Source organism: Macaca nemestrina, chromosome 9 (genome assembly GCF_043159975.1).
Source record: "Macaca nemestrina isolate mMacNem1 chromosome 9, mMacNem.hap1, whole genome shotgun sequence".
NCBI lineage: Eukaryota > Metazoa > Chordata > Mammalia > Primates > Cercopithecidae > Macaca > Macaca nemestrina.
The window spans coordinates 12,198,537-12,223,171 of record NC_092133.1 but is presented as its reverse complement, the minus strand read 5'-3'; the positions used below and the strand labels follow the sequence as shown (position 1 = coordinate 12,223,171).

General features: G+C 45.9%; 1 protein-coding gene across 15 annotated transcripts in view; it reads right to left on the bottom strand.

The window, feature by feature from the left end:
• Positions 1–2,031: 2,031 nt before the first annotated feature.
• The window catches only part of LOC105469674 (fibroblast growth factor receptor 2), a 122,424-nt gene continuing 99,820 nt past the window's right edge, over positions 2,032–24,635 (bottom strand). For 11 of the 15 annotated variants that reach the window (XM_011721031.3, XM_011721061.3, XM_011721052.3 and 8 more), the window contains 7 exons: positions 23,251–23,361; positions 21,268–21,458; positions 12,404–12,526; positions 11,450–11,520; positions 9,491–9,628; positions 7,775–7,880; positions 3,267–3,725 (listed from right to left, as the gene is read on the bottom strand). In XM_011721031.3, coding sequence (XP_011719333.1) covers positions 3,561–3,725; positions 7,775–7,880; positions 9,491–9,628; positions 11,450–11,520; positions 12,404–12,526; positions 21,268–21,458; positions 23,251–23,361 — 905 coding nt within the window. In that variant the 3' untranslated portion in view covers positions 3,267–3,560. Of the gene's footprint in view, positions 3,818–7,774; positions 7,881–9,490; positions 9,629–11,449; positions 11,521–12,403; positions 12,527–21,267; positions 21,459–23,250; positions 23,362–24,635 lie in introns of all 15 variants that reach the window. The other 4 variants (XM_011721070.3, XM_011721138.2, XM_011721080.3 and 1 more) reach the window with 2 other exon arrangements.

Here is a 24,635-nt window from a genome sequence, read left to right as displayed (position 1 = left end):
GCTGGTGAGGACCAGGTTCACCTGGAGACGAACATCCAGACAGAAGCTGGGATTTGCCCACCATCGCCCAGCTGTAAGAAACAAACCCAATCAATTCTGTCCAAGCCCACAGTTCACTGTCTTTCTCCTGCACTGAGCAAGACTGCAGTCTTGTCCCTTAGACCACATCCCAGCCATGTGACCCTCAGGGATCTCAAGCTAAGCCTCAGCTTCCTCCTCTGTCCTAGCTGAGCCCTCTGGACCTGGCCCTGCAAGCAAGCTTCAATGATGCAGTACAAGGTAGCAGCCCCATTTCTTGTTTTCAAAACTAGAGGTGGAGTCCTCAGTTCATAGCAGCTCACGTTGGTCAGATATTTTACTATAAATGCACATTTTAATTTCCTACGTTCCTATGTGTGGGGTTAAGGAACTTCCCACAAGATCAGATGCAGAGAAGCTCCCTGAGGAGGGATGGAGAGGCTGTGGTGGATGTGGGGTACCCTGTCCCCTGGGAATGCACAGAACCCCCATGAAGGTGCTACTCTTCCACCTGCTTTCTCTGGCTCCCCATCCTGCCAGAGGCCACCATCAGCTAGACGTTTTGAGGCAGCCTCTTGGATATGCCTTTCCCAGTTAGGAACAGCAGGCCAAGCACTACGCATCCAAGATGGCTGCAATCTTTTGGTTCTTCACAAATGAACTCATCTCATGGTGACAATCACATGTGGTTTCAACTAATTCCCAATGCTCTCCTTAGGTCTTGGGGGAGGAGAGCCATAAGCTCCAGGATTCTTATCGAATCCAGCCTGTGTATGCTCATTTGGGACAGGTTTCAAAAAAAAAAAAGGGGGTACTGTATTACCCGTCATTCTCATGGACCACACTGCCTTCTTGCCCTTCATGACAAGTGTCTCTTAAAATCAAAATGGCCTAAAGACCATTTAGGATTCTTGCCCACCCATCTCCATGAAATGGGCAAGAAATACAGCAGTTCTTAATGCCATTATAATCTACCCCGTCAAGTCTATAAACTGCCCTTCAGTGTCTAAAGTACAGCATCTGCACCAGAGAGCTGCACAGAAGAACCAGGGCAGACCCCAGCAAGTCCATCCTCACCCTCGCCAAGGACATCTCACCGTGGAAATGTCCCCAGGGGTGCAGAACATCACCCTGTACACTTGTGTCTAACAGGTGACACTTTTCTTAGGTGGCTTTCATGCACCTTAGTTTTAAAATCACATTCCCAATAGAACCCTGTTATCCTGCAAGAAACAGGACAGAGGTTTGGAAAATGCAGAACCAGGACCCCAGGCCATTCCCCTGATGGCTGGTTCCACCACCATGAATGGCATCCAACACGGAGAAGACCCCAAAGACAGCACTCTACCAATGGCCCTGTAAGGTTCCAAGAGCCTGGCTGAAGTGCAGGAGAAGTTGGCCTGCGTTCAACTCCCTTTCCCGCTGCTGCTGAGGCTGGCAAGCCGATATAACAGACCCTTAAGAGTCATAGGTTTGCATTTGTTAACTGACAAGCAAAACTCCATTTCCCTCTTCAGATCGTTGGTGGTATGAACATAAATAATTATTCAAACATGTGTCCAAGGTTTCTTTTGGAAAATTTGAAGCAAATCCTTCTCTCCATACATCACAAAGAAAACAGCCTAAAAGGTTCCGAAGTCCCCAGGATTCAGATGTTCTGAACGTCTTCCCTACTCAATACCTGTCATCCTTAGGTCACCTCCCAGTTTGCAAAGCTCTCTACCACGTGGCTCTTCATTTGCTCCTCTGGGGAACTGGTAGGGCTCAGAAAGGAACGATGATTCCATTGAGGTACCAGTAAGCAACCCAGCCAGGGCTCCAACCAACCGATTCGGATTTTCCACTGGATCAACCTCAACCTGTCACAGGTACTGCTGGTCTCAGTCAAGCCCTCTGGCAAGTCACCCCCGTGTGCAGCACATAAGACCCTTGGCAGCCCTGCCCTTCCTGCATACACAACAGCACTCAGTCAGCACCTCCAGGCACAGGAAACCATTTGGTAAGACACGAGTATTAAAAAAATAAGTTGCGTGACATTTATTTTGTCTTGTTAACATTAATATCTGTAGAAACATTTTTATTGTCAGTATAAAAATTAACAGGTTTTATTAAATACTTTCTCCAATTTTGTAACACATAAGATCAGTATAATCTGCATTCATCTTGCATGGCTATTGCAAAGTGAGTTGGTGTTTCAAAAGCAAAACACAATACTTTAGGACAGAAGGAACAACCGCGATTATTTTGTCTGATGTAGGTATGAGGCTGGATCTTTTGGTGAGGTCCTGCCAGAATTAGATGAAAGCAATCCCTTAAAAAGATGGACGTATCCCCAAAACTCTCAGCAGAACAACTCTTGTGTTTCAATTTTCTATGATGGGACTTGAAGATCCTAACAGGCGTCTCTAACGCCAAAGAGTCTGGAAGCCATTATCAAAATTCACTGAAGAGAATACAGGCTAATTTGATTAATGTGCAACTCAGAAGCAGAAGGCCAGCTGCCAGAGAGAAGCACATTCTGCTATCATCTCAACTGAGGTCTGTCCTCAAGGAATGGATTAAGGCATCTTTTAAGAGGACGCTGGTACCATTTGTCTTGGGAAGTCCAGTTAGACATTGCGTTGACGTAATGACAGGGTTGCACACCAAAATGAAACACCTTCCTATGACTGGGTTCTTTTAATATGGGGCATTTAGGAGGTCTAAGAACAATCGTCTGACAGCAGCATTTAAACACAAATAAATCAAAACTTCATTTTCCCCAAATTAGTCATATATTGTAAATATTTCTCTTTTCAAAGGATCTGATAGCTAGTTAAGTCCAAGCAATAGATTAACTAGTCTGCTGTGCTGCCTGCATAGAAATGCCACTTAAATTACACAAAAAAACTATAAATGATTAATTGTTTTGTATATTACCAATTCATTAATAAATTAATGTTATACCATTTTCCCTGAAAGCAAAAGTATTTTTCCACCTCTGCTCGGTGAAAATTAAGAAATTCTGTGTAAGAACAGCATTTAGCAAATAGCTATTAAAAAAAGAGAGACCAATTTTCTAGGTGCATTGGGACATCCATTTAAAATCAATACAAAAAATAATTCCTTGTAAATATATAATATATATTTATACATAATTTGAATATATTTACATACATCCAGCACCTATATACTGCGTTTGTGCTCTGTAAGTGTGTGCTGACATAAATCTTCTCCAATTATTACAAAATTAACAAGGAAGGCAGAACATATGTCCACCTTGAGTCCGACTGGTCCACAGCCAGTACGCGCGGTAGCTGAGAGGGGTTACGTGGTGGCTTGTGGCAATCCACTGCTTCAGACACCTTCTTCTCCTCCTGGTGAAGATTACAAGTTTTCAACTGTATAAATCTTTACACGTATGCCGATTACTTTTCCAATTATTTACTCCTCTGATCCATATATACAAGCGGAGACAACAAGCTCTGGGAGGCATGGTCTCCCTGCTCAGTGTAGCTAGGTTCCCGGTGCTGTCCTGTTTGGGGACAGGCAGACACAGTCATTCATGTTTTAACACTGCCATTTATGTGTGGATACTGAGGAAGGCATGGTTCGTAAGGCATGGGGTCTGGAGAAAAAACAGAATCATCTCCTGAAGAACAAGAACTTCTTGTGTCAGGGTAACTAGGTGAATACTGTTCGAGAGGTTGGCTGAGGTCCAAGTATTCCTGAAAGAACGGAAGAGAAGAGTTTTATTTCATCTTGTGTCAGGATAACAAGGTGAACATGGTTCGAGAGGCTGACTGAGGTCCAAGTATTCCTGAAAGAACGGAAGAGAAGAGTTTTATTTTAAACACAAGCTCTTGAGATGTGGGTACCGGATGCGGGACAAGACAGGAGACCCCCAGAAGGTGAACAGAGACTCAGCCCACCTGAATTCCACAAAGACCTCCCCGTGAGACCCACGTCTGATGTACTCCAGGCTGCCCTTAGCTTTTCTCTTGAAACCCATCATAAATCAATGATTGGCAGGTAGAGAACAATAAAACCTAGTTGAGCTATAGGTGCCGGGCAGGCAACTCGACTTCACACGGACCTAAATGACCTGCTGAATCGACACCACCTCCTCGCTAAAGCCCTTGCTTCACATGCGAGCCCCAACAAAATGAAAACCAGGAACATGCTGTGGGTCCCCAGGCCCCCTTTAAGTAGTTGAGACCATGAATATTTATTTTCTGAATTACATTTTACTATTGTAGTTTCTGGGATAATTGAAGGGGAATACTTCTTCATTCACTGGGTAATTTAACACATGTAAGTCATTACTCTCAGAAGCTCTCTGGGCCGAAAATGTAAACAGGTTCAAAAAAGGCTTGGATATACTCATGTATGTTAAATCCATAATGCGCTGTTAAAGGAAACTTTAGGAAAATACAGGTTAAGTTTCAAAGTTTTGAAGGTTTGAGATTCAGAAAGTGTCCTCTGCTCCCCAAGGCATCCGGTGCTGGCTGCAAAAAGCCCTCTGAGTCACCCCAGGATGACACTTCCCCTGACTTGGGTGCCCACGGACTGCTTTGTATGGCCTGAGGGCTAAAGATGGTCTTTAACATTAGTAAGTGGTCAAAAAAAATCAAAAGAATAATAATATCCTGTAGCATTAAAATGAATAAAATTTATATACAATTAGAGAAAATTCCAATTTCAGGATCCATCAAATTGTACCAGAAGACAGACTAGAACGCATCTATCAGATGTGTTAGATCTTGAACTCATCTACTAGAACACATCTATTTACATATTGTCTGTGGCTACTCTGGGGCTACAGTGGCAAAGTTGAGACAGAGACCATAGGGCCCGTGAAGCTGAAAATATTTACTCCTTGGCCCTTCACAGAAAGCAGTTGCCGACCCCTTTTCTGAAGCTATGAAAAGCTTTCTAAACTGGGAGCCTGTGGGTCTCTCTGCCTCCACTGGGCTGGCACAGTGGGGCCGTTCTGCTCACACATCCAGAAGCCAATGACTATTCTATGACATGTGGTTTTGCTGAGAGGGGGCAAAAAGTGCAGACCACAGCACAAACAGCCTCAGTGTTATCAGAAAAGAGCCCACGGAATGTTGGCAACTAGACATGTTTAAAGACACACACACACACACACACACACACACACACCCTATAATTCATCACCAGGGTTGGCAAGAGAAAGAGTCCCCATCCCAGAAGGGGAATGTGTCAGTTCCAACAACATCAGCATTAACCACACAACTGGAAACAAACACGCCCACCACATCAAAAGAGAACTTTTTGCTTACAATGATAAAAACGAAATTTTGTCCTAAATGGAACCATTTTTCTTGAGCATATGGTAATGATTTTCAGAAGGAAAGAAACTTCGATTTTTATATCCGTCAGACAATATGGCATTCTGCTTTTTTATTTTAGGATACTAGATACAAATTTCAGTATGAACGGACCCACTCTACATGTCAATATATAAATAAATCACTTTGAGCATAGACATGAGATTAAAATAGAACTTTAGTGCTTTTCCCAGTTTTTTTTTTTGTTGTTGTTGTTTTGTTTTGGTTTGGTTTTTTTGAGACGGACTCTCGCTCTCATTCTGTCGCCCAGGCTAGAGTGCAATGGCATGATCTCGGCTCACTGCAACCTCCACCTCTCCAGTTCAAGCGACTCTCCTGCCTCAGCCTCCTGAAGTAGCTGGGATTACAGGCGCACACTAACATGCCCGGCTAATTTTTTGTATCTTTAGTAGAGACAGGGTTTCACCATGTTGGCCAGACTGGTCTGGAACTCCTGACCTCATGATCCGCCCACCTTGGCCTCCCAAAGTGCTGGGATTACAGGCGTGAGACACTGCGCCTGGCCAACTTTTCCCAGTTTCTTTTTTTTTTTTTTTTTGAGACGGAGTCTCGCTGTGTCTCCCAGGCTGGAGTGCAGTGGCGTGATCTCGGCTCACTGCAAGCTCCGCCTCCCGGGTTCACGCCATTCTCCCGCCTCAGCCTCCCAAGTAGCTGAGACTACAGGCGCCCGCCACCACGCCCGGCTAGTTTTTTGTATTTTTAGTAGAGACGGGGTTTCACCATGTTAGCCAGGATAGTCTCGATCTCCTGACCTCGTGATCCACCTGCCTCGGCCTCCCAAAGTGCCGGGATTACAGGCTTGAGCCACCGCGCCCGGCCACTTTTCCCAGTTTCTAAATGAAGCCATAAACTTTTCAGATCTGATAGGAAAAAAATAGGGATATCAGTAGATTCCAAGTCTACAGTTAAAGGAACTTATACTAGAAACAACAATTTTGGCGGAAGAAGAAAGGTGGTTTCTTTCCCCCCTTGAACCGTTCCTTTCCTTTCAACTTCTGAAGGTCAGCTGTATTCATTTAAATGCAATCTCTTCCTTTTATCCAGCACAGGCCACAGTCAGACCATAAGATAAAGCTGCTGAGTTAAGACTTCATATCACTACATTTGATTATTATTTTTTAAGAAATCACTCTAAAACTATTTTCTAAATCAGAAATTAAGTGTATTATTTTCCTTCTAAAATATTTGGGGGACCTTACTATTTTTCTTGTTGAGACAATTGCATGGTTTGGAGTTAGTTTCCTGTGTAAAAAAACACTATTGTGCATCCTCATTAAATATCTCCAAACACATTCATTAACAATTTCTCTATCTTAAGATTTGACTGGACTTGATGGGTTTAACATCTTTCCTGCTCAGAGCATATGCTTTCCATAATTAGAAAAGGCACTCTATCTGCATATTGAAACAGCCACTAACATGGCTAAATTTGGACAATGAGTGACAGACGAGTGTTTCTTTTGTTGGCAAAGATCATAAATTATTACTATTTTTTTTGAGATGAAGTCTTGCTCTGTCTCCCAGACTGCGGTGCAGTGGTGCAATCTCAGTCACTGCAACCTTCGCCTCCTGGGTTCAAGTGATTTCCCTACTTCAACCTCCTGAGTAGCTGGGATTACAGGCACACACCACCACATACAACTAATTTTTGTATTTTTCGTAGAGATGAGGTTTTGCCATGTTGGCCAGGCTCGTCTCAAACTCCTGACCTCAAGTGATCTGCCCACCTCGGCTTCCCAAAGTGCTGGGATTACAGGTGAGAGCCACTGCACCCGGCAGAGATCATAAATATTTTAGGGAAAATAAATATTTTAGCAAAAGGTACATGTTTTTATGTAAAAATCATGTAAGTTGCTCATAGAAAACAGGGTATGTTTACATACACCTAGAAAGAGGCTGCAAGGCACATACCATTACCGACAGGATCACATAGGATAGTATTGTGGTAACAGAAGCTGGCGTTACAAAACTTCGTTGTATTCCATCAAGCAAATGATGAGAACGTTATCAGTTCACCCACTAATGACCAAAGCACAGAATCAAACTTGCACAGGAATCCAAGCTCTCTCCCATGCACACCAAAGTCCTGCAAGTGAATACTGCTTCCCCTTTCCCACTCTCCCACACACGTCCCAGACTGCTCCACCAGCAGCTACACTGAGGGCGGCCTCGGGGATGTCCCTCTGTCTTTGGTTTCGTGAGTCAGAACTCACAAAATGAAGTTCTGAGAAAAATCATGATTTCAGAGGAACCCATAGCTGAACTATCTGACCCCTATGGAAAAAGAATAAACAAGACCACAGACTCCAACCAACAGCCAACAGGGGAGTGTGCGTGTAAAATGCTATGTGTCTCACAAGCCAACCAAGGACAAGGGGCTTCTGGAAGGAGGTTCTTACCTCATTGGTTGTGAGAGTGAGAATTCGATCCAAGTCTTCTACCAACTGCTTGAACGTTGGTCTCTGGGAGGGCACCGCATGCCAACAGTCCCTCATCATCATGTACCTGGGAAAATTTGATTTCCTCGAATTAATTTCACACGCACTAGGTACGTGGCTATAGTCAGTTTTAATAGGCAATATGGGGACGTGTTGTAAATTAGGAAAATGTATCAGAACTTTCCAGGCAACTAGATTAGGAGGTCATGAATCACTTTCCCAAAAGCTTCCCTGCCAGTTCCTCCAAAAGGCACTTTGACTTACACAAACAGCACGTAACCCAAAACATGTTAGAAAGGCATCTAAGCCATCAAGAAAGACACGTCTATGTTTTTCCCTGGTACCCCTGGGCCACAGTGACATCTCACAACGGCATCACACCCTAAAGATGCTTTGAAGGCTGAAGGAAAACGCGTATTTCCATGGGCTGGTCTCCAGTCTTCCCTCCCCGACACCCTTCCCTGCACCAAAGCAGCTCTCCTATTTATCTGCCCAACGCTTTGGGTCTTAATGATTGTAGTTGACAAAGCTTCCTGAGTTTAAAAAAAGTAAAATAAAATTTGAAAACTACAACTTCAATTTTTTTATGAATTAATCTGCCACCACTGGGCAGCACACTAACTTCCTGATTAACTCTTAGATAGGCCTAGCTTCCTAGGTCTTATCTTGATTACGGGTTTCGACAGATCCTCTATGTTAAAAGAAAAAAACAAAAAACCAATAGGAATGACAAAGAGCACAATAAATGCCTTTATATAATATGCTATAAAATGTGGCCATTCATCAGACATCCACAGTACACCGAAAAGCACTCACGGGATTACTGATATAAAATCCCCATGAAATGATACACAATAGACCGCAGTCTCTGGGACAATCACTCTTCTTAGTTAATCCTGGAGGGGTTGAGGCAGGAGGCAGAGAGACTCCTTTCAAAGCACTGATTCTATCGCACCAGGCACACGTCACCAACACAACATAACTCTACTTAAAGTGTGAGGCAGGTTTTGCTAGAAACCAGCTCATGGTTTTATAAGCAGATCTGGTGCTCTAAGGAGGGTGCCTAGACACATTTTCAATTCTCTGCACTAAAACACAAGTGAGACCTAGGTAACCAAACACGAGTTCCTTCGCTCTGAGGAAATGTGGTTGGCGTCAATCTGTAATGGCAATTTTCAATGGTTCAAGAAGTTCCGGAAATACTGATTCACCACTGGCCACGATGGGGCCAGGCGGGGGCCAGGCACAACCACTGGGGAAAGGCTGTGTTGGTTCCTTAATCCTACACCCTGCAGGGCGGCCCCGCGGCTTTCTAGCTTGTTTCCTGACCCGCGGGTCTTCCTGTCCCTCCACAGGAGACTGCAGAAGGCACAGCACAGTGGCCCAGGAAGACCATTCTCACTGGCTCTGCAAAGTCAGGAGCCCTCAGCCAGTAAGCCAGACACCCTCTGATCCAAAGCCCTCTCCATACTCAGAATAATGTTCTTTCTCTCAGACAAGTAATGGTTGTCGGTGTTGCTATGTATCCCAGTTCTGGATTGAGCCCAGAGAGCTTCAGCCATTCTTCTTAGAGCATGTTTAGGAACTAGGGGCCTTTAAAAATGAGGTACATCAGGAGAAGTATTAACGGCGTGGCAAGTCCACTGTGGCACCGGCAGGAAACACAGCAGCCCTTACAGTTCGTTGGTGCAGTTGGCTGGTTTATCCATCCTGTGTCCTTCCTTCAGCAGCTTAAAAAGTTCCTCCACGGGAATCCCTGGGTAGGGCGAGCCCCCTAAAGTGAAGATCTCCCACATTAACACCCCGAAGGACCAGCTGCAACAAAAGGAGAAAGCACGGCATTACTAACCCATCCACGCTGCCGAAACCTAAACATGCCCAGCTGAGACATAAACACCTCCTCACTTCTGAAGTTCAAAGACAAATGGGCCCTCCTGCAGTTCATCCTACGTGCTCTTTCCTGCCCCGCAAGAGCATCCCCAAATGATGATGACACGGGGATGTGCTGATGGAATTTTCCAGCAATAGACAAAAAGGCAAACTGCCATCACTCTGGAATAGAGCTGCTTGTCTTAACTGTGGTGTTAGCAATGCAAGGATCTCAGTTTCTCAGTTTCAAAGCCTTTACACTCCTTTCCGACTCCCTATGTGCCTGACCCAAGGGTTGTGATCTACCAGGATGGGCAGTTGACAGAATAAGGCCAGCAAGCCAACTCTGCAGGATCACAGCTGCCCTCTGTGGCCGGTGGAACATCTGCTGCGCAGAGGCTCTGGAACTTACTAAGATTGCAAAGGCAGTCAGCACAGGGCTGGGGTTAGGATGAGGAATCACATGCCCCAGATGAGCTGCACACAACAAAACTGAACACATCTCACAGGCCACAATTTATTTACACTTGACTCTTCAGAGACCTGGGACTTCCTGCGCCAAGTTCAGGAGACTCAATCTCTGGGATGAGCAAGCTGAGAAAGCCAGGCTTAGCGATGCCATGGGCACTCTGGAAACTCACCCTTCTGTACTCGATGGCAGTGAGTTTCACTCCACAGTTTTCTGTGGAGCAAAAGCAGCAGCACAGGACAGGCAGAACAGCCTCTGTGCCTCAGATGCTCACAGTAAAAAGGGGATCGTAATGTCTTCTTTTTTAGGATTGTTGAGAGGACCAACTATGGTAGCACAGAATTAATGCCTACCCAGAACTCTTCCTACTCATACACATAAAAAATAGTTTGATTTTCTTTTTCTCCCCCAGAGTCTTGCTCTGTCGCCAGCCTGGAGTGCAGTGACGCAATCTCAGCTCACTGCAACCTCTGACTCCCGGGTTCAAGTGATTCTCCTGCCTCAGCCTTCCAAGTAAGTAGCTGAGATTACAGGCATGCACCACCACACCCAGCTAATTTTTGTAGTTTTAGTAGAGACGGGGTTTCACCATGTTGGCCAGGATGGTCTCGATCTCCTGACCTCATGATCCACCCGCCTTGGCCTCCTAAAGTGCTGGGATTACACGCATGAGTTACCATGCCTAGCCTTCAACTGAATTTTCAAATCTAAAATGTCAGTTGGAGCCTGACCCGAATGGTTTTATAAGTGTATCATAACAGAAATATTCTTCTGTGTTTCTAGAATGCTATCAAGTATGCCAAAGCAAGACCAGACCTTTCTGTTGAGGGATAAACACAGACAGTAGACCCTGCGGAGGTCCCCAGCCTAGACCACATCTCACTCAGCTCCACTCTTTAAGGACAAATCTGGGTTAGAGGGAAATATGACAAACTATTCTTAAGTGGGAAAAGCTCCAGGATTATTCCTTTAATGGCGTGAAGAATATGCCAAGAGCTTGGTGAATTAGATATTGGCTTTGTAGTTGCACATCCATGAATATGTTCAAGGGAAGGACTTCCGCTCTGGCAGGAGGAGGTCAGCGGTTCCACCTCCTGTGCTCTTTGAAGCCAGGCAGATTAGTAACAGAGCATTGGTTATCAGCCTACCATAAAATCCGTCCTTTCTAAGGCCGGCTCCTGCACCTTCTATGAATGTGTGAAATGCAGCAGCCACCAAAGAAGGAAGAAAGGCAAAATACGTACAGTATTTTTGCAGCTCAAGCCCAGGAAGAAGTCAGAGAAAAGACAGTTACTCACACATCACTCTGATGAGTGTATACTCTATCAAACAGGGCTTCTGGAGCCATCCACTTGACTGGAAGTCGACCCTGAAAATGCAGAAGAAAATGTAAAAACTAAATATATTAAAAAGAATTTATCTTAGCAGGCTCAATAGGGCTGTGCCCTGTTTAAGAGCTGATATTCTCATGGCTTTTACTGGTCAGTCAATAGAGCAGAAATCAATCCCAATGAGGACCATATATAATGTGTGAGATGCACAGATTTGGGCCATTAATAAAATGCCATCTCCTTGGATTCTTTTATCTCCCTAGCACGCAGATCCTCCTTGACCAGTTATTAGGCAAAAATTAACCCAGTAACTTCCAAGCTCTAGTTTTTGCTATGAAAGTTCTTGATGAGAACCATAAGAAAATCCTAGTGGGCCGGGTGCGGTGGCTCAAGCCTGTAATCCCAGCACTTTGGGAGGCCGAGACGGGCGGATCACGAGGTCAGAAGATCGAGACTATCCTAGCTAACACGGTGAAACCCCATCTCTACTAAAAAATACAAAAAGAAAACTAGCTGGGCGAGGTGGCAGGCGCCTGTAGTCCCAGCTACTCGGGAGGCTGAGACAGGAGAATGGCGTGAACCCGGGAGGCAGAGATTGCAGTGAGCTGAGATCCGGCCACTGCACTCCAGCCTGGGCGACAGAGCGAGACTCCGTCTCAGAAAAAAAAAAAAAAAAAGAAAATCCTAGTGGCTGTTGATTATTCTGTATATAAGTGTTTCACATTTACTAAAATTGATATAAATAGAGGCTAAATTTGCATACTGAGAGTTTGTGAATAGGAAGGCAAAAGAACAGGAATCAGGGGCAGGGGAATAGGTCCCCATAGATCCCACCCAGCTCTCAACATTGACGGCCTTTCTCTTGGAACATTCTGAGCCCCACGCCCGCCCCCGCCCACTGTGTTACTGCCATCAACTTACATTGGTGGTCTTTTTGTAATAGTCTATATTGTTGATATCTCTGGCGAGTCCAAAGTCTGCTATTTTCATCACATTGTTTTCTGTTACCAAAACATTTCTGGCTGCTAAATCTCGATGAATACACTGAAATCAAGAAAGAACCAAGGGAAATAACAATTTCAAAACACCATAAGAACAAAAAGGAAATATGTTCATTTCTTAAAATGCAGCTAGAAAAGATAGCTGATGTTAAAAACCAGTTGCAGTATACTATAAGAAACAGAGTGTGGCTGGGTGCAGTGGCTCATGCCTGTAATACCAACACTTTGGGAGGTCAAGGTGGACGGATCACTTGAGGTCAGGAATTCAAGACCAGCCTAGCCAACACGGTAAAACCCTATCTCGGCTAAAACTACAAAAATTAGCTGAGTGTGGTGCTGCGCACCTGTAGTCCCAGCTACTCAGGAGGCTGAGGCATGAGAATCACTTGAACCCCGGAGGCAGAGGTTGCAGTAAGCTGAGATCACGCCATTGCACTCCAGTCTGGGTGACAGAGTGAGACTCTCAAAAAAAGCAGAAAGAAAAGAAAAGAAATACAGTGTGGCTCTAAGATCAAGAAGACAGGTCAACTGGGATCATCTGAGAGCCTGGAACACGACATGTATTTGTTTCGGAATTATAAATAAATAGAATGATCATTTTGAAAAGTGAAGGTAGACTAAATAACCATATTCCCTTTTATCTGCAATTGTCCAGCCACACCGGTGTCTTCCTTTCAGCTGCTTACAGATCTGTATCTGAGCATCCTAAAATACTTTCTCTCAACACTTGCTCTCCTGCTCTTTACACCTGAATTTTCAGAAACGTGGGTTAAAATCCAACATCGCGTCTTCTTCATTCCTGGTCACTTCTCAAACATTCTAACCTGTGTTCTGCTCTTGCCTCACCTGAAGCCTATGAAGAACCTCTGAACTGTTAGATGCAAATGATGTCCTCCAACTCCTCAGTTGTTCCTCCTCTGTGGCTTCAGATGCTACTGATTTCTTGCTTTTTAAAACGGTCCCTCTGTTTAAGTTTTTTATTATTATTATTTTTTTTAAATGGAGTCTTGCACTTGTCGCCCAGGCTAGAGTGCAATGGTGTGATCTCAGCTCACTGCAACCTCCGCCTCCTGGCTTCAAGGGATTCTCCTGCCCCAGCCTCCCGAGTAGCTGAGATTACAGGTGCCCATCACCACACCCAGCTAATGTTTTGTATTTTTAGTAGAGACAGGGTTTCACCATGTCGGTCAGGCTGGTCTCGAACTCCTGACCTCAGGTAAGCCACCTGCCTCAGCCTCCCAAAGTGCTAGGATTACGGGTGTGAGTCACTGTACCCGGCCCCTCTATTTAGTTTTATCCCATCCCCTTCTCTCAGCTGGCTCTCTCTCTCTCTCCATATCCTCTCAGAATCTCTGGCTGGCTCTTCTCTTTTTCTGTCCCTTCCAATAGAGGAATTGTTCCATTAAGTTTATGTATTTCCATATATCCTCACGGCATTAATTCCAAACACATACAAAATATACACAAGTTCGCATCTCCATCCTGACCTCCCTCCTGAGACCCACGTTCTCATATTCAACTGTCTATGGGACACTTCCACACTGACGTTCCCTTGACGTCTCAAATTCAAGGTTTCAACTCCTATCCAATGCTTATCCTCTTTGTCTCTCTTAATCGGAGAGCTATACACCGGTATTCTTTACACATTCCTCCCAAGTCCTGTTGATTTCCACTCCAAAATGCCTTCCCATGTGTCCATACCATGCCTTTCCTACTGCTAGTCCCTTAGTCCAGGACATCTTCACTGTCTGCCCCTTCCCCCTGAGACTTCCACGCTGCCCATCTAGCGGGTCTCTACACTTCCAAACTTAGCCCTGTTGTACCTCCTCCATGTCCCATATCTAAGGTTCTTGAAATGACCAGTCATGTCCTTTTCTTGGCCTCTACCATGGCCAATGCCTGTCTATCCACATTCTCTGTCCAGTTTCTCCTAACACCTGGCCTCAGCCTGAATGTGCCACATACACTGAATCTAAACACTGAAATATTAAATATTGCTACACAACAGCTAATTTATTGTCCTGACACTAACTCTTGGGTCTCAGAAAGGTCTAGCTATTACGATTTTTCCTTCCTTCCTTCCTTCCTTTTTTTTTTTTTTTTTTTTTTTTTTGAGACGGAGTTTCACTCTTGTTTCCCAGGCTGGAGTGCAATGGCACAACCTTGGCTCAGTGCAACCTCTGCCTCCTGGGTTCAAGTGATTCTCCTGCCTCAGCCTCCCAAGTAGCTGGGATTGCAGGTGCCCACCACCATACCTGGCTAATTTTGTATTTTTGGTAGAGATGGGGTTTCACTATGTTGGTTAGGCTGGTCTCGAACTCCTGACCTCAAGTGATCCACCTGCCTTGGCCTCCCAAAGTACTGGGCTTACAGGCATGAGCCACACACCCAGCCTATGACTTTTCCTTTCTACAAATGATATGCTATTGTGAGCTGTTGCATTTTTGTTATACTTTAATGTAGCAAGATTTCCACAAGATACAAGGTAATTAGGGTCCCCAATCATCACCTTCTATTTTGGGAAGAGATAAGACATAAAGAAGAAATATCACCACCGAAGGCTTTTACACTGGTTACTGGCAAAGGTTAACTATCCTACGAAGCATAAAGTCTTATCAATCCATTCAACAATGCTGAAACGGAGCTGATCTTCTGCACTCCATGAAATGGACAATTAAAAAAGGGGCAAGCCAAGTGATCCCTGAAATATAAATAAGGAACTGTTTGATTCCACCCTGACTGCCAGCTATTCCTTGTGTTCACACACTTCTGGGCCCCCCGGGTAGCCTAAGCCCAGAAGCGGGAAAGCAAGAAAGCCACGCAAGCTTGCAATCCCTGGCCAGGCTGGAAGCAGGAAACGTGAGAGCTCCCAGAAGCTGCCTGGAGATTCGTCTGCAGCCCGGTTCCCAGTTTTGGAGGCCTCTTCAAATTGAACTTCCAAGCCCCGGGCCAAACTCTCCCGGTGGTGTGCTCCTACCGACACGCGCTCTGTATGTCTGGCGAGCTGTGTGGTCAGAAGAATGTGCTTCCCACGCACTGGGCTCCGACCATGCATTGGGGCTCAGCTTGCACAGAGACAACGCTGATGGTTCCCTCCACCATCTTCTCAGCAAGACCCAGAGTCTACTGTGGCCATCCCTCATCCCAGGTGCTAGGAAACATCAAACCCCAGCCTCTGGGTTGAATAAGAGGAGACTTGGAACCTACACCCGAGAAAAAGAAAGTAATCAAAGGCAAGCCAAATCCCCGTCATCCACAGGAATGTGAGCTGCTCTCCAGCACAGAAAGCTGACCATTTTACACAATTAGGGCCCTGGGACAGTTTTGGTGTTCCACAGGTGAAGGTCAGTGGGTCACTAAGGGAAGGAAGAGCAACACCCCTATGACGTAGACAGTATGCCCTGTGCCCAGTACGGCTGATGACATCAAATTCCTGCGTCAACCTATGACATAGATAGTATTATACCCATTTTACAGGTGGGGAAGCTGGGGCTTCACTAAAAAAACTGCTCAGGCTGGGTGCGGTGGCTCACACCTGTAATTCCAGCACTTTGGGAGGCCGAGGCAGGAGGATCACGAGGTCAGGAGATCGAGACCATCCTGGTTAACACAGTGAAACCCCATCTCTACTAAAAATACAAAAAATTAGCCGGGTGTGGTGGCAAGCGCCTGTAGTCCCAGCAGGTTTACAAGCGCCTGTAGTCCCAGCTACTCGGGAGGCTGAGGCAGGAGAATCACTAGAACCCGGGAGGTGAAGGTTGCAGTGAGCCAAGATAGTACCACTGAACTCCAGCCTCGGTGAAAAAGCTAGACTGTCTCCAAAAAACACAAAAAAATCTGCTCAGGGCCAGGCTCGGTGGCTCATGCCTGTAACCCCACCACTTTGGGAGGCTGAGGTGGGCGGATCACTTGAGGTCAGGAGTTCAAGACCAGCCTGTCCAACATGGTGAAACCCCATCTCTACCAAAAAATAGCCAGGTGTGGTGGTACATGCCTGTAGTCCCAGCAACTCAGGAGGCTGAGGTGGGAGAATCACTTAAACCCAGGGGACCAAGGCTGCAGTGAGCCAAGATCATGCCATTGCACTCCAGTCAGATGACAGAATGAGACCCTATCTCAAAAACAAAAACAAACTGCTCGGGTTTAACACTTTGAGGGTTAACTGGGTTTGGGATTTGGTTAAAAAAGTAAAATTAGTGTGATCTGAGCTAAAAATAGCAAGGATTTTATAAATTGTGTAAGGCTTAAATACCCTATTACCTAATTGCATTGCTGTATACACCATGGAGTTTTTTCACTTCTCTGTCTCCAGTCCCCAACCCGCCCCCAACATTCACACACTCACACATGCACATGTACACACACAACTGAAAGCTGCTGGAGGCCAGGCACTGTGTGCTCATCTCAGTTGGCCCAGCACTGAGCACAAATGAACCCAGTACATTAGTAACGATGTAATCAACAGTTCTCTTTTGCCCCTTCCTTCAGGCAAGCATGTCTCTCTCAAGCCCATGACTCCCCCATTTTGAAGGGATGGGTGTGGGAAAGCCAGGGCTGGACCCTTTCCCTGGTTCTTCATTCTCCACCTTCACGAATAAGCGCTCCATTTTTGGAAGCAGAGCCCTCACAAGGGGACCATTCTTAACACCTTCATCTACCACCATTTTCAAACCTATTCTGGGTCCTTAACTGTGGGTAGCCTCCAGTAAGTGGCTTTGGAACCACGTAATGTCCTAAAGGCCCATGCAATATCCCTTTTACCTTGGGCTGTTGCTCAATGTAGAGGCAATGAGGCCACACTGGGGCACTAAACAACCCCCCCCAACCCCCCCCCACACACACACATGCGGAATCTCATTGGTCCTGCCTCAGTTTAGAGAGAGTTAGGAGCCTCCTGAGAGCAGGAGACAGCTGAGTGGGGGACCAGGAGACCCAGGTCTGGAACCTGCCACTCCACCAAGTCCCCTTCTCAGAAGTGAGGACATCTGAGTCCTCCTGACACATCTGGGCTCAAAGTATTCACGCCACTTCCTCACCGTCCTCCCTGATATAATGGGGATCCAAATCCCACCTATTTCCGGGTTGTTCTGGGGGCTACATGAGATGCTTTATGTCAAATGCTCTGCCACAGTGCCTGGAAGATGGTTAGCTTCTCCCAGAGTGGTCAGTGATTAATAATAACGATAGTTACTATTATCACAACCCTTTAATATGGGTACTTCCGTTCTTCCATGATGAAACAGATTCATTTGCCCTGGTTAGCAAAGTTCGTCTCTTAGTTTTCTCTCCACCAGCTCCAAAACAGGAAGGAGCTCTGAGTCCTCAGGGCTAGGGTGGGCAGGGGTACCACCACTGCCTCTAGGACCAGGACCCAACACCCGTGCTTCTCACCAGTCTGAACGCCGAGGCTCTACTGCCTGTCCCCTCCTTCCTGAAGGTCCTGTGTGGGGCCTCTGCACTCCGTGTCCTGATTTTCCTACCACCCAGGCTGTGCCTCCTCGGCCTCCACTGCTATTTCTGGTGCTCTCAGTCAATCTCTAGATTTGAGAATTTTCTCAGGACCTGACTTCAGGCTTCTGTTCTCCTCTTCCAAGCTTCTCCGCAGATGAGTTTGTCCACGCCCATGGACTGAACTCACAGCTCCCTTTGCTGCCTCCCAGCTGTTAGCCCACCCTCAGAGCTGAGCTGCTGCCTGCAGCTTCTTCAGTATCTCCCCTCGGATGACTCAGATACGTTCGAGACGAGCTCTGGATTTTCCACCCAAATCTATGCCCCCTGCCCCAACCCTGATTCCCAACTCCTCCCAGAGTTAGAAGCTGCACCACCATCCGGTTTTTCAAGCTGGAAATCCAGAAGTCATCCTTGATCTCTCTTTCTCTCCCTCCTATCTAATCAATCCGTTCACTATCCCAAGAGCAAAATACATCCAACATCAGCCCACCAGCTTCTCTCAGTGTCTTCGGACCCCACAGACCCTAGCCCAGACCATCATCACGTTTGACAGGCGCTCAGCCTTCCCACTCACCCTACAAGCAGCAGTGAGAGTCACCTTTGAAGCACAAATTGATCTTCTCCCTCCCCCTCAGCGGCTTCCATGGCAGTGACAGCAAAGTGCAACGTCCTGGCATGAGTAAGGCCTTATCCCACCGTTTCCTTCACGGCACCTTTTTCAATATTTTTTTTATATTTTTTATATTTTATATTTTTTTCGATTTTTTTTTATAGCCTGATGTTCATTCCCACATTTACTGTCAATTTCTCTTACTATCACCCATGGTTCCTGCCCCAAGAGGTCAAGGACTATGTCTATTCTGGCCACTTCGCTGGAGAGCCTGACCAAGGCCATGAGACATCGGGCGTGCTCTAGGAGTAGATGTTGAAGGATTTCATAAAATGACCAGGCCAGCCCTCCTACCACATTTCTTCTAGTAGCACCGCCCTGCTGGGTGCAAAACTGCTTCCCCTATCTCCCGCACAGGTAGGGCAGGGAGTGATCAAGACCAGAAGATCAAAATAGGCAGCCTACAGATGGGCTACAATCCCCAGGCTTATTTAGGAAGAGTTCACAGCTGCAGAAAAGGAGGGATGGCACAGTGAGTATCTACGGCTGCTGGGTTTGCTTGTTACACCTACTCAATCGCTTGCTGTCTCCACATCCTGCCCCACTTGCCCCCACACACATACACACACAGTACATGCATGTTATGGCTGGACCACTTAAAACTGAGTTGCAGGCATCACTGATACTTCACAAATCTCAATTCTTCAGCATATTTCTCCTGCAACAGATACCACTGTCACCACCCCCCAAATTCAACACTGACACAGAAATATAATCAGTAATATTATACAGTTCATATTCAAATTTCCATATTCAAAAGACATTCACAAATGTCCTTTCTAAGAGCTGGCCACCCTCCCCGCCCCACAGGATCCAGTCCAGGATCCCACTTTTACACTTAGAAATCGTCTCATTGGCCTCTTTAATCTGGAACTGCCTCCCCAGCAGTTTTCGTCTTTCGAGACACTGACATTTTGAAGTGATACCTTGTCAAATGTCCCATGTTCTGGATCTGTCTGGTTGTCTCTGGATGCCAAATATTTGTTGACTGGCAAACTCCCCTGCATACATGCGTGCATACGCACTTGCACACAGACTCAATCACAGAAGTCAGAACTGTGTTTAATTAGTTTCCTAAAACCTATATATTGGGAGATTTTTATATAAAAAAATCTGAAAAAGTCTTAAACTCCAAACTCTCTTGAAATTTTTTTGGAAGTTTTTCTTAAATTAAAAAAAAAGGCAAAACCCCGTCTCTACAAAACAAAAAACAAAAAACTTAGCCAGGTGTGGTGGCACATCCCTGTAGTCCCAGCTACTCAGGAGGCTGAGGTGGGAGGCTCACCTGAACCCGGGAGGTCAAGGCTGCAGTGAGTTGTGATTGTGCCACTGCACTCAGTTTGTTTGAAAGAAAGAAAAAAAAAAGCATCCAGAACACGGGGTAGCTCTGGGCCATGTTCCTATGTGGCCAGAGAGTAGAGCTGAGGTGCAGCCGTTCCTCGAATCTCTGCACTCCGAGTGATTCGGAGGCCTTGGTCGTGTGACTGGCATGGCCCCGTGGAGACCTGAGTTTGTGACCCTTCAGCCAACCCAGACCCCCAGTGACAGAGGGTCTACGCCCACCAGAGGATCTCACCTCTTTGGGGACCCAAGGAATTCCTGGCGCTGCAATGAAGTGCACCGCAGGTAGGAGCAGTGCCCAGGAAGCAGCTCTGCCCCTCCGCTTCCCTATGTGTGGGGTTGACAAGGGAGTTTTGGGTCATCCAACATGCCTCTGAGGACATCTGGGCACCTGTCGAACTACTTTCAGAATAACTGAAATGTTTCAAGTTCCACGGTAAGTGGCATGCCCGGAATGCAGGCAGTCCACCTCAGGGGACCTGGCCAACTTCTAACCACAGAGGGTCACCCGCCAAACGAGACAAAATAAACGCAGAGCTCCAGGGTGCAAGGTTACTAAAATACCCCTTTGTTTGACATTCACTCTTAGAATATTTAGTGCCAACCCAAAACACGAAATACCTAAAGTCTATGTTCAAAAACTCAGTAACCACAAAATAAATGAAGCTTAATAAAAAGGAAAATCATCCGAATTAAAGGGGGCCTTTAAAACTATCCACTTCCCACCCAGAGAGCTGAATTCCCAGGGAAATCAGACATGGTCCTGTCTCAAAGAAGAGAGATCTTTTCTGCTCATCTCTGCAGCGATGCTATAGGTTTATGAGGCTGCTTTGGTTTTAAAGAGTTCATTAAACTCAAATATGAATAACACAATAAATATTTTCCAGGTTGTACAAGACATGCGAGGGCTTGATCTAGCAAATGAGCACGTCTAAATTGCCTGTTTTCTTTAAAGACATTTTTTTTTTTTTTTTTTTTTTTTTGAGGCGGAGTCTCCCTCTGTCGCCCAGGCTGGAGTGCAGTGGCCGGATCTCAGCTCACTGCAAGCTCCGCCTCCCAGGTTTACGCCATTCTCCTGCCTCAGCCTCCCGAGTAGCTGGGACTACAGGCGCCCGCCACCTCGCCCGGCTAGATTTTTGTATTTTTTAGTAGAGACGGGGTTTCACCGTGTTAGCCAGGATGGTCTCGATCTCCTGACCTTGTGATCCGCCCATCTCGGCCTCCCAAAGTGCTGGGATTACAGGCTTGAGCCACCGCGCCCGGCCCTTTAAAGACATTTTTAATTGGATTCCACCCAACCAAGTAGAATGTGAAGGACTCACTTTTTGGGAAGCCAAGTACTCCATGCCTCTGGCCAGCTGGTAGGTGCACGACACCAAGTCCTTGAAGGTCATCTGCTCCTCAGGAACACGGTTAATGTCATAGGAGTACTCCATTCCAGGTGGCCTCCGGGCTCGGAGGTATTCTCGGAGGTTGCCTTTAGAGGCATACTCAACTATGACATAGAGAGGCCCTGTCGAGGAAGAGGAGAAGCTCCCTAAAGAGAGAATCCAAGGTCTGCCCTTGCGCAATTCAGCAAAACATTTTTAGTTATTACAACCCAATGCTTTTTTTTTTTTTTTTTTTAAGTTTAATATACAGAGGCCGGGCGTGGTGGCTCATATCTGTAATCCCAGCACTTAGGGAGGCCGAGGCAGGTGGATCACCTGAGGCCAGGAGTTCGAGACCAGCCTGGCCAGCATGGCGAAACCCCCATCTCTACTAAAGATACAAAAATTACCTGGGTGCGGTGGCACACACCTATAGTCCCAGCTACTATAGGCCAAGGCAGGAGAATCGCTTGAACCCAGGAGGTGGAGGCTGTAGTGAGCCAAGATCATGCCACAGCACTCCAGCCTGGGCTACAGAGCGAGACTTTGTCTCCGCCAAAAAAAGAAAAAAAAAAAAAAAAAGAAAAAATTTTAACATACAGAAAAGCACACATAAAAACAGAATGCCTGCATTATAATCTCTGTAAAATGATAAATCAGCCCTTCATCATGATAGCCGCAAAAGGCTGTAGGAAATAAAACAGAGACATAGTTCACGCGATCTTCCCTGTCACTCTCATGCTGTCACCTGCATCCTCTTGGAAAGCATGGATCCCTCCCATTCTATCCTTTTGGTTCGTTTTAACTAGTCAATAAGTAATATATTATTTTTAATCATATAAATGAATAATAAAGCTCTTAGCGCTTTGCAACATTTTCCCCCATACATTATCCTTTTGGAACCTGTTGGGCTTATAAAAATAAATCTAGATCATTCCTTTTCACAGCTGCATATGCTGTATCACATAAACACACCACGCTTTATTTATCCATTCCCTTATATGCATGGGCATTTGCTTCCAGGTTTCAGCCATAACAAACAGTAGGCAATGAACATCTCCGTACATGTTCCTTTACACACGTGTGCAATAATTTCTCCATGGTATAGACTCGGGGTTGGCAGACTACAGCCTGCAAGCCAAATCCTGCCTACCGCCTGTTTGGGTAATTAAATTTTATTGGCATGCAGCCAGGTCCATTCATTTCTGTACTTCTAGCGCTGCTTTCTCACTACCATGGCAGACACGAGAAGTTGCGACAAAGACCATAAGGCCTACAAAAGTCTAAAATATCTACAACCTCCCTTTACAGAAAAAGTTCGCCAATTCCTGTAGAGACCTACAAGAGAAATTGCTAAGTCAAAGATCCGCGTTTTCGAGTTTACTAATTACTTAGCAAATTGATTCCAAAGTGCCAGCAAACATTCAATGGAAGAAGCCAGGGTCTCTCTCCCCCAGGGAAAATAACGTATTCCTTCATACTGCTTTCTCCTATTTTAAGCTATTCTTGGGAGCTCAGCCATCTGTGACCCACAGCAAGACGTGGATTCCTCAATCCCTGTTTTAAGGGAAGAACTTCTCAACCAAAACATAGGATCTTATTCTGAGAAATCTCTCTTAGCACTTACAAAGCAAAAACATCAGGAGGCTGCCTTTTCCAAAGCCCCCTCCAGGTTATGACCCAGAAATGGCAGGGCCCTCCAGGCTCTCAAATCCAAAGTCACCCTGCACCCTCCTTTCCGCCGGCCCCCAGGTACGGGCACAGACCCTTCTTTGTGTTCATGGCTAGGAACATCTTCCAATGGGGATTTTTAAAAGAACTTTAAACATGCACACGGGGTGCTCTGGGAGCAGGATCTAGAAGCCCAACCGTTTCTAAAATGATTCTATCAAACTGCAGAGTATTTGGACGAATGCAGTTTTTCCTCCTACTCACCATCCTGTGTGCAGGCTCCAAGAAGATTTATGATATTTTTGTGTTTCCCAATCATCTTCATCATCTCCATCTCTGACACCAGATCAGAAAGGTCTTTCTCTGTGGCATCATCTATGAACAGCAGGTATATTCACAAATCAGTTCATTTCCTCTAACTCATGGGCAGCTACTGTCAGTTGCCGAGAACTCAGTTGAAACGCATGAAATTGAATTTCAGAATCAGAAAAGATTTTCCAAATCATCTCCCTCATTTTATGGAGGGAGAGACAAAGGCCTACACAGGGAACTGCCTCGCTCTGTGTCAAAGAGCTCACTGGGGGGCCAATGGTGCCAAGAGGCAGGACGAGAGCAGGGGCTTCTGACACTCATGCCAATTCTTTCCTAGACCATGAAATAATCTCATCCTCTGCCATATCTAAGGTGTCTCAAAAAACCACACCAAACTTCATGGTGCCTGAAACCAGCCAGGAGACCAAGGATAGGGCGATTTTAAATCACTACAGACTTGTTCCCGACAAAGCATTCCTAACCCAGCCCCTCGAGGCCCTTGGAGCACTCCGAGATGGGTTCAGAGAGCTCCCCATAAACAGGGCCATAAATGTGCGTATATGTGCATTCTGAGCAGGTAAGGGCTGTGACTTCTAGTGGCTTCTCAGAGGCACTGCAATTCCCATCCTAAGAAAAGTTATATAAACTTCCGCTCTGTAACTTCAAGCAAGAATGGCATAGGCTCCACATACACGGGCTCGCAGTTAGCTTCTCCTAAGTGGCAAGACTTTCCCATGTGCTCTCCACCTCAAGTTAATTCAGTATGGAAAAATCTGGGTTTCCTTTAAAAAAGTGAAATACGGGCACGGATAAGAACCATGTTGCAAACAGTTTTTTAGCTTCACAAAAGGAAGACCAATACAAGTGACTGTGCATGCAAAATTTACACTGATGTATGTGAAGGAGGGAGCCACAGGCCATGAGGAGGGAGGGAGACACAGCTGTGGGCTGTAAGAAAGGACATGCCACAATGGCTTGGGGACTAACATCCTTCTGTGTCCTTAAAGAGAAGGCTGCCAGCCTGGGCATCACAAGAGAAAGAGAAGTCCCAGACCTCCCTTTTTGCAATATCCCACGTAACTCTGAGCCCCATTAGCAAAACCAGAAGTTCCGCCAAAAGAGATGAGAAGCCTGGGTCCTCCCCACACCTGCCCCTGGTACGCAGCCAGGGGCTGCCTCCGTCAGTGGTGCCACCACACCTGGGGCAAGAAAACACAGTGTTCCTCCCCAGCATCAGGCTCCAAGGTGGGGAACATCTCAAAGCACTCTAGTTTTCCTTGGGAGTCATTCAGATAAACAGCCTTTTAAAAAACCCAAAAAACAAAACGCACCTCTTT